Here is a 9352-nt window from a genome sequence, read left to right as displayed (position 1 = left end):
CATTTTGTTTCTAATATTTTTGGATATATTGAAGTAATGACATTTGAAACAGCCAAAACAATAAATACAAAATCCCCATATCAAATAACCACATGCAGACTTTGAAAAGAAATCATTTCCCCCTAGTCGCAAGCTGCACACATCTCAACAAACTTGTATAGAGTCAGAATGGCCATTCTGAAGGCATGGAGCTTGGCTTGGCATCTTACCCTTTCGCTACCAATTATATGCTTATGCATGTCCACCACAAACAAAAGAAAAGTGTGACAGATTTGGAACAGGAAAATCAGTTAGCTTTGTCTCCTCCTTCATGACTTAAGTATTCTGTTGCCTGCATCCCATCCTTCCTGATCAACTAATATTACTCAAAGGAAATGGTTTAGAACCTGAGTCACATGTCTCAGGCCTCTCAAATGAATGAAAAAAGAAAAAAGAAAAAAAAATTCTTATCTGGGATAGAGGCTACTGAAACAGACTCTCTGGAGGGGGTTGTCAGGCTGGAGAGGGTAGGTCATGCCTCCTTCACCCTGTGTCCCTCCTACCCAACAGCCCCTCTGCCCCATGCCCTTCTACCTCATGCCCCTTCCATCCTGTGCCCCCTCCACCCCATGCCCCTCCACTCCATGGCCCTTCCATCCTGTGCCCCCTCCACCCCATGCCCCCCACCCCATGGCCCTTCCATCCTGTGCCCCCTCCACCTGGTGCCCAGAGATGGGTCCTCAAAAGGCCCCTTCAGAGAGCTAACTGTGTTTGTTACTGTTGGAGTGACAGCTCATGATGAGAAGATGAGCTGGTTTTTTTTGGCGGGGGGGTGGGGTGGGGCACTCACTGGGTCACTTGTATCTCAGGGTTTGCCAGGAGCAAAGATGGAGCCAACAGAGGAGAGACAGCAAGGAGTGACCTAGTTCCTGTTCCCAAAGGCCACCTACACAAAGGAGGCGAGCTCATTGGTGGTGGGCCACCAGACAACTTTGGGGAGGAAGAAAAAAACTTTGGGGGGAGAAGGGCTGTCTGCCTGGTTGTGGGGTGCTGCGGGCCGCAGGAATGTGTCCTAAGAACTCAGCTGGTTATGGCAAAGTCACTACCTGGAGGGATCAGGGAATTCCTCCAGAAGAAGCCAAATCCCAAGGAGTTTTTGGTGTTACTTGGCTTGTTATATATCAGTTGTATTCTGTTATGAAAATCATGTGTGCCTTCATAGTTTTCCCAAGTGACTTTTCCCTAAGAAGGGCTAACAGTGCAGACTGATCACTCTCTGGACATACACATTCCAAGTATTTGGAGAACAGCCTCAGGAAAGGCTTTCTCTGGAATCAGATATCTCCCTTAGCCACTTTCAAGGACTATGGGAAGCACTGCCCAGGTGGGCACCCAACTTCCGAGGACTAACAATAACAGCTCACCCCATGTGCAAGTCTCCTGACTTAAATTCCACAAGGAGGCACCGCCCAGGTGGGCACCCAACTTTCAAGGACTAACAGTGATAGCAGCCCATATACAGGTAAATTCCACAAGGGGACACTGCCTAGGTCAGGTGGACATTAAGTAATAGCTTTACACAATTTAGCTCGGACCCTCCCTTTATATACCAGGACTTCCAGGGCACAAGATGGAGAAGAGAAAAGAGAATGGAAGAACTAGATGGGTAAGAACTTGAGAGGAACAAATTGAGATGGGGAAAAACTAGACTGAAGGGCTAGAAGAGAGTACTAGAGGAATGAGATGGAAGATGAGGAAGAGCCAGAGGAGAGAGAAGGAGATGGGAGAGGAGCTGATAGGGGAAAGAACTAGATGGATGAGAACCTAGAAGGGGCAGAACTAGATGAAGGAATTAAGATAGAACTTAGAGGGGACCGCAGATAAATGCAGAGAGAAATCAGGCAAGAAAGGAGCTAGACATGAGAGCAGAATAGAAGCTGTGTAGAGGGAAAACTATCACAGAATAATAAAGTGTATGAACTAAGGAGTTTCGTGTACATAGATTCGTTTCTTTTCATCAAAGATTAATTATCAGCTGGTTGTAGATTCTTCCCGGACCCTGGGGGTGGGGAGCTATGGAGGGGCTGGACCACCATAGTCCCCAGTAGTGGGAACTTCAGGAGAAGGATCTTCACAATGGGTTTCTCTAGACATGGGAGAGTCATAGCTGAGAATGATACAGGCCCCACAGCTCAGTGTCAGCAGCTCTTGTGACACCCACTCTCACATCAGTTAGTCACCTTTGCCACCACCCTTACATCCAGCCCTCTGCTCTCAGAGGGTGGGGAGGAGAGGCCCATCGTACCTTCTCTCCTGAGACAGGCATCCTGCTACAGAACCAGCTACAGAAGAGAGATGTTGACGCTCTGGGACTAGGTTTGGCTTTTGAATGAAGCTATAGAACTGGACGCTCAATTGCTGACTTTGAATATATCTAAGACTGTGTCTCCTAAGAAGGAACAGAAGTCACGGGCTTTCCTGGGTCTTCATTCAGAGATAGGGGAGCAGTTCCCACACTGCAAAGAATGATGGGGGAGAAAACAAGTTTCCTTTGATTGCCTACAGAACTGTTTGCCCAGAACACGTTGAGAACCCCAGGACTGGGGGGGGGCATTTCCATTCTGGCCTGGCCATGGCAGTTCCAGCCCTCTACATGTGGCCAACCATCTGAGTCCTGGGTCTCCACCCCCACAGTAAATGAGGTGCTTCAGAGCACAGCATGTGACCTCTCCCGGTGACACTTGAGTGGTAAGACGTGGCAAGGCTGCTGTGGCAGGTCTATATTTGGACTATCACTCATGGCAGGCCTGTTGCTATTTGTGGTGGGAGCTAGCTCATATTACCATCCAGCTTTGGCACCCCGTTTCCTAGGGTCGACTAGGCAAAGCCAGCCTGCAGAGCATGTAGAGGTCACCAGGAAAGGGAGCTGGCTGAACAGAGATCCAATTTTCCAGCAGAAACCTAGGACCTCGAAGTTAAAAGACGAATTTATGGGCCTTTAAATGATCAGGCAAGTTCGGGGATTATTATATTTTGTAATGCAAACTGTATTATCTCACTGTAATAACACAGCCAAGGGATATCATAGGACGCTACAAATGTAAACTACACCGGACAGAGGCCATGCTTTCTTGAACTTGCAGAATTCATATTGCCTAAAGGTACCAAGCATGAAAAGTCTCTTAAAACTTGGGAAAGGGTGACAATTCTTTTTTTTTTTTTTTTTTTTTTTTTTTTTTTTACAATTCTTGACCTGTGTCTTTCAGGTGTTTTGAGTGCAGGGCCATTTGCTAGAACACTTTGGAGTTCTAGACATATCTATCATTTGGCTATGGTATTGTCTTGATAAACACTTTTAGATTTGAACGTGCCAATGCATTCTGAAAGCTCTTTATTTCCATGCTTTGATTCAAACATCAGTGTTTTTGCTGCTGTTTCCGGAGTGAGGTGCAAGCAGCCTGCTCTGAGGAAAGCTTCAGAGTCTGTGCTGGGCCTGGGAAACTGGTCAGAACCATTTTTACCATACTATACAGCTAACATTGAAAGGCAAATTTTCTTTAGCTGCACTTCAGGAATTCTAGGAGCTATGCAGATGAACATTTAGAATTATATGTGGAATGATGTCCCTCCCATCATTCCTATACCTCTAGGGAATTATTTTCAGTAGATTCTCTGAGGTGCCCAGGGTCCCAAGAAGGTTAAAAAAAAAAAAAATATTTTTTCCAGTTAAATCATCTAAGACACATCTCACACAGAAGATTTAAACAAATGTCTTCTTTTTAAAAAGATTTTCAATTATATGTATATGTGTGCGTGCACATGGGTATGTTGCAGGCAGTTGTGAGCAGCCTAGTGTGTGTGCTAAGAATCAGACTTGGATCCTTTGCAAGAGTAGCAAGCATGATAAACAGCTGAGCCAGGGCTCCAGCCTGCATGCACCTTTTTAAAGCTGCTCTGTTATAGCAGAGAGATGAAAGGTCTCCTAATATGTGCAAGCTAGACTAGTTTATGGCTGTACTTCCCTAAGCCTTCATTTCAAATTGATAAAACGACAGTTTGTAGTCAGTGTTTCCCCTCCCCCAGCTCTGATTCCATTAAGAAACTGAAGGAAACCTGAGAAGTACAGGAGCTGAGGGGAACTGCGTGCTGGGGTTGTCCTGCAGGATCATGCTTCACTGCTGAGCACGCAGAACAGATGACATTCACACCCAGAGAGCAGATGCTGGTGTGGAAGGCTGTGCTCATTAGTATGTGTGTTAGACAGTCTTCTTGTTGGAATCTCCCCCGTGGCTCAGTTTGGAACTTTGAGCTCCGTCTTTGAACACACACTCGGAGGTACAAGTTTTACTTTTAGAGGGCTTATCTTCCATGCATGGGAAGCCTAAGGTTGGATCTCAGCTCTCACTGGACTGGACTGGTGGCTAGCTGTCAGCACAAGACTAGATACAGAGGAGCCCAGACAAACCCTTGTTAAACTGATCATAAAGAAGACCCTTGTCTTCCCCAAAACTCAGTTTTGACATACTGAAATCTAGAAATTGAATTAGGGGTCCTCCGACCCTAGAATACAACCTCTCTGCCTAGGCCACTTGGGTGCTTTTGTGTGGGGAATGGGGATCTCATTAGGCAGTGTCTCCAGCTGAATATGAGGGTACTCGGCCTTCTCCATCATCAGTTACTCTCATGGGTCAAATGTTCCTACAGCAGCTGACTCCACACTGCTGTGGCCTTTCACCCCCATCCCTGGTCCCCACAATCTAAACTGGCCCAGGTGGGAGACGCTGCTCCAAATAATATTAATAACAAGAACAGGAACAAAAGCATTGGGTGTTTACAGACAGCTTAATTTGAGCCAAGTGATATATAGAACAGTTCACATACTTATTGCATTTAAATGCCAACCTTTTGAAGCGAACTGCTAATTAATCCATGAAAATGAGGTCTAGAGAGGTGGTTTTGCAATGTCACACTGTTAGAGTATGTCGAAGACAGAATGTAAACCCAAGGCTATCTGAATCTAGAGGTCCCTGGATTTGGGGAAGGGAGAAGGGGTGTGTGTGTGTGTGAGTGTGTGTGTGTGTGTGAGTGTGTGTGAGTGTGTGTGTGTGTGTGTGTGTGTGTGTGTGTGTGTGTGTGTTAGCTACAGATTCTGTACCCAGAGCCAGTGTTCATATTAACTGGCCACTCACAACACTGGGTAATACCAATGAGTTCTCTCTGGTTTGGGAGCTGGAGGAGAAAAGTGTCACACTATTAGTGAATGGGTAGAACAGTTGGTCTTCATGGAGGATGTGGCGGGCACTGGCAGGGTCGGGAGATAGGTGGCTAAGGAGCCACAGAGAGGGGAGTAGGAAGCTCTCAACAGGAAGCCCCTGGGTGAGATGTAACTGGACAATACTGAAGGTGTGGACAGAGCACAGAAGTCTACTAGTGAAGGTGTGAGAGTGAAACACTGGGAATGGGGGTTGCGCTAGGGATCCCAAGGCGCTGAGACGGGCCAGTGATGGAGCCTCTAGAATTCACGATGGCTGACTACGCGTCTCGGTGTCTGTGCCAGGCAAACACCCACTGCAAGAGCCATGGGGCCCACAGTCAGAAGGCTGGAGAAAAGATGGCTTAAGGAAAATTTCTGCCGACAGAATGGCACTCAGGTGTCGTATTAGAGCCTTGGGGAGAAACTGTGACTAGTCTACGAGCGAGCGCAGAGGCTGGGCTTAAGGAGGGAGAAGAGACCTGGGGTACCAGGGAATAAGGAAGGCAGCATCTCTGGGAAGTCACATCCCAGCCCCAGATGGGGTGATAATCACTTGATTGTCTGGGATATCCTCAGGAGCAGGACCCGTGCCTCACTCCTTGTGTCTAGCCCCTGGTGGTGTCCTGTTCTCTGGAATCCACACTATGCCGGCCCCAGGACCTGTCAGTGCTGGAGCAATGAATGAGACCCAGTGCTGAAGTCCAAGCACAGGGTGAGATCAGCAGGGCTGGACGAGGATCCCAGGATCCCTCTAGACGGTAACTCTGAGAGTGAAGACTTCCTGGTCATTCTACACTGCCCTGAAAGCCAGGGCAACCAGAACCTCTAGAGTGACCTAGGGGCTTGAGAGACCTGAGGCAGCAGCCCGGGGGGCCAGGTGGGGTGAAGCCAGGGTAACTCTGAAGCCCAGACTTGCTGTTGCTATTGTCTGAGATGTGACCCCAGGGGGAGGCTTGTGTGCTGATCCTCTCGGGTTCCATTTCCAGATTGCTGGCCCTCTTCTTTGTCACCCCTCCTCCCCATGAGTCAGAGCTCACAGCAAGTATTAGCAGGGTGACCTTATTTTCTAACAGCTTTTTAAAAAAAGATTTTTATATATATGTAGATATATATATAGATAGATATCTATATCTATATCTATATCTATATCTATATCTATATATATAGTATTCTGTCTGCATGTGTCCCTGCAGGCCAGAAGAGGGCGCCAGATCTCATTACAGATGGTTGTGAGCCATCATGTGATTGCTGGGAATTGAACTCAGGACCTCTGGAAGAGCAGTCAGTGCTCTCAACCGCTGAGCCATCTCTCCAGCCCTGAGACCTTATTTTCATGCAGTAGGAATGCCCGATTAGCTGAGCATTCAGACATTCAGACATTCGGGACTGAGAAAGCAGAACTCACGGCCTCTTAGAAAAGACTGAATTGCTTGGTGGAGAATCACCCAATAAGGAGTGAACAGATCTAGGATGGATCATGATGAGAGGGACTGAGGTTAAGTTTCTACATCTGGGAGGCAGTTTGGCCTTGGAAACCATCAAGGGAGAAATGGACTTTCATGCAGGTGGTGTGCATGGCAGCCTGGAGGAGCTGCCGATCCTCTAAAGATCCATTAAGTAAAAGCATGTTCTATGTTAGAAATGTCATTTGTTAATCATCTCTGATGTTTTCTTCAAAAAATATGCATATAGGACTTGGGACCTAATTTTTCCTAATTTTTTAATAACCACAAATCTCTAAATAATAAGTAAGCTCATTTTTCTATTGAATCAAGTTACCAACATAATTTTTAGTTGGATGTAAGCAGAACAGCATGTAGACATCACAAATTTTGGTAAATAATTCAAAAATAAAATGGAAATGCATGTGTGTGGGGTGGGTATATGTGTGTGTTTATATTAGCAAGTGCTCATATGCACATGTGTGTGTAAGGCCAGATATTGTCATCAGGTTCCTTCATTGATTGCTTTCCCTGTTATTTTTTGAGACAGAGACTATCACTGAACCTGGAGCTCATCGATTGGGTCAGACTAGCTGATCGATGAGCTCCAGGGATTTGCCTGTCTCTGTCCGGTCCCCACCTCCCAGGGCTGGGTTACAGAGACACATAGTTGCTCCTGGCTTTCATATGATCTGAATTCCAGCCCCCCTCCCCCAACCCCTCCCTGCCGTGCTTTTGTGGCAGGCACTTTACTGACTGGGCCATCTCTCCAGCCCTAAAATGCATCTTTTAATAAAGTGAACGGGACTTTTTGTTTGTTTTTTAAAAAACTCATGCCCAAGTTTGAAAATACCACATTCTAGAATGCAACAGGAATGAGTTTGTATTTTTTTAATCTTGTCCATACAAACACAGAGTGACCATGCTCACCTACATAAGTAGATGGGAAGGGAAGCAATTTATAACAATGTCATTCTGTCAGCTCTTTCTGAAATGTACGCCAAAATTATATAATGACCCATCATGAACATTTATTTTAAATAGCATATCAGCTGACAACTTGATTAGATCCTCTTGCAATTTTGTTGGAAGCAAAGAGCTGAAAAGCACTTACCTTGAAAAAAATTTTTTCTTACCCATTCATTAATGTCACTCACTCTCAGCATCGATACCGATACTTTAGAGTCCTTTCATCTAGTCTCCTGGAGGTTTTATTAAATTCCCAAGCAATGAAATCTTACTGTGCAATGTCACAGTCAGAATGAACAGGAAGGATAGTTTTGCTTTTATAATAAAGAGGAGAAGGGCTCTTGAGAAAAGAGAACCTCAGATGCTGGATCATTCCCAGGCAAAGCAGCTCCAAGAAAGACGAAATTCAAACCCAAGGATCTGGAAGCTGTTAACTCTTCATAGCACCGGTACCTGCGTTCCCCACGGAAAGCCCCATATACGTGTGCGGTGGTGTAAAGATCAATACTATCAATGCCATCTTCTGAAGGAGCCTGATATGAACAAAGAGAGAGGGGGGTGGTGGCAGGAGGAAAAGAAGGCTATTTTTAGGCTGGCATCATGCATACTACTATTCATAACAAATTATTCTACAGTTTGATTGCTTAAAATAATGGATATTTATCATCTTACGTGGTTTGTGAGGGCCAAGGATTGAGACGAGGTCTTCAGTGTGACTCTAGTTTGGGGAAGCCCTCGCCATGCACCTTTCTGCAACGGGGTCTCCAGCTCCCTCTGCTCACTAGCCAGCATTGGGTCACCTGTGTCTCCATGTGCTTTCCCTGATTGTTGAGTAATTGTGAGTCAGCTCCAGCCCAGACAATACGGTGAATTTGTTTGCCACGATGTGGGCTGTGACTTCTTCAATGAAATCTGAACCCATGCCTGCTTGGGAACTGATGTTCATCTCTTCTGTGTCCTAGGACTCCGAATATTCACTGACTGAGAAGGATTGTTCTGTATCAATGGAGGAGGAAGCAGGGGAGGAGCCAGGGCTGGGCAGGTCAACAGCCCCCAAAGACTTCCACTTTTATCACATGGACCTTTATGACTCTGAAGATAGACTGCAGCTCTTCCCAGGAGAAAGCAGCAGGGTCAGGAGAGAAGTAACCCAGGCTGAACTGACCCATGAGCCGAGAGGGGCAGGGGACAGTAAGAGTCTTCAGAACGAAGTGGACGAGCTTGTCCATTTATACGGACTTGAAGATGATCACGAGTTAGGGAATGAGTTTGTTGATGAACACAGACTGAGGACTCTGGGATATCCTTCTTATGGGATGAAGAGGAGAGACCCAGGCAGGGAACAGAGAGACTGGGGACTTAGTGATGAGACAGAGGAGGCCGAGGACCTGGACTATGGAGGGCAAGTCCTTCCTGGCCAGTGCCAAGACCTTCGGGAAGCTTACAGGTACACACATGGCCGTGCCAGTGAGGAGTATGAATGCTATGTTATTCCAGAGGAGGAGGATGAAGAAGAGCCTGCTGACGTCTTCTGTGTCACTTGCAAAACTCCAGTAAGAACTGTGGAGAAGGATTTTGAAATACACAAGGAACATGAAGTAATGCCGCTCAGCAAAGCACTGGAAAGTGCCAAGGTAGCAGGTCTCCTCCATCTTTGTCGGGAGAACGTATGTGTGTCTCAGGGAGGTGGGCAGGGAATGCATCCTAA

The 9352-nt window shown here is 46.4% G+C and overlaps 1 protein-coding gene across 3 annotated transcripts in view; it reads left to right on the top strand.

The window, feature by feature from the left end:
- The first annotated feature begins 8561 nt into the window (after positions 1–8561).
- The window catches only part of Fsd2 (fibronectin type III and SPRY domain containing 2), a 29085-nt gene continuing 28294 nt past the window's right edge, over positions 8562–9352 (top strand). For 2 of the 3 annotated variants that reach the window (XM_036205739.1, XM_036205719.1), the window contains exon 1: positions 8562–9278. In XM_036205739.1, the coding sequence (XP_036061632.1) occupies positions 8649–9278 (630 nt within the window). In that variant the 5' untranslated portion in view covers positions 8562–8648. The remainder of the gene's footprint in view (positions 9279–9352) is intronic. The other variant, XM_036205728.1, reaches the window with a different exon arrangement.

The sequence above is a fragment of the Onychomys torridus genome, chromosome 1, assembly GCF_903995425.1.
Source record: "Onychomys torridus chromosome 1, mOncTor1.1, whole genome shotgun sequence".
NCBI lineage: Eukaryota > Metazoa > Chordata > Mammalia > Rodentia > Cricetidae > Onychomys > Onychomys torridus.
Note: the sequence above shows the minus strand (reverse complement) of the source record. Positions and strands in the feature narration are given on the sequence as shown.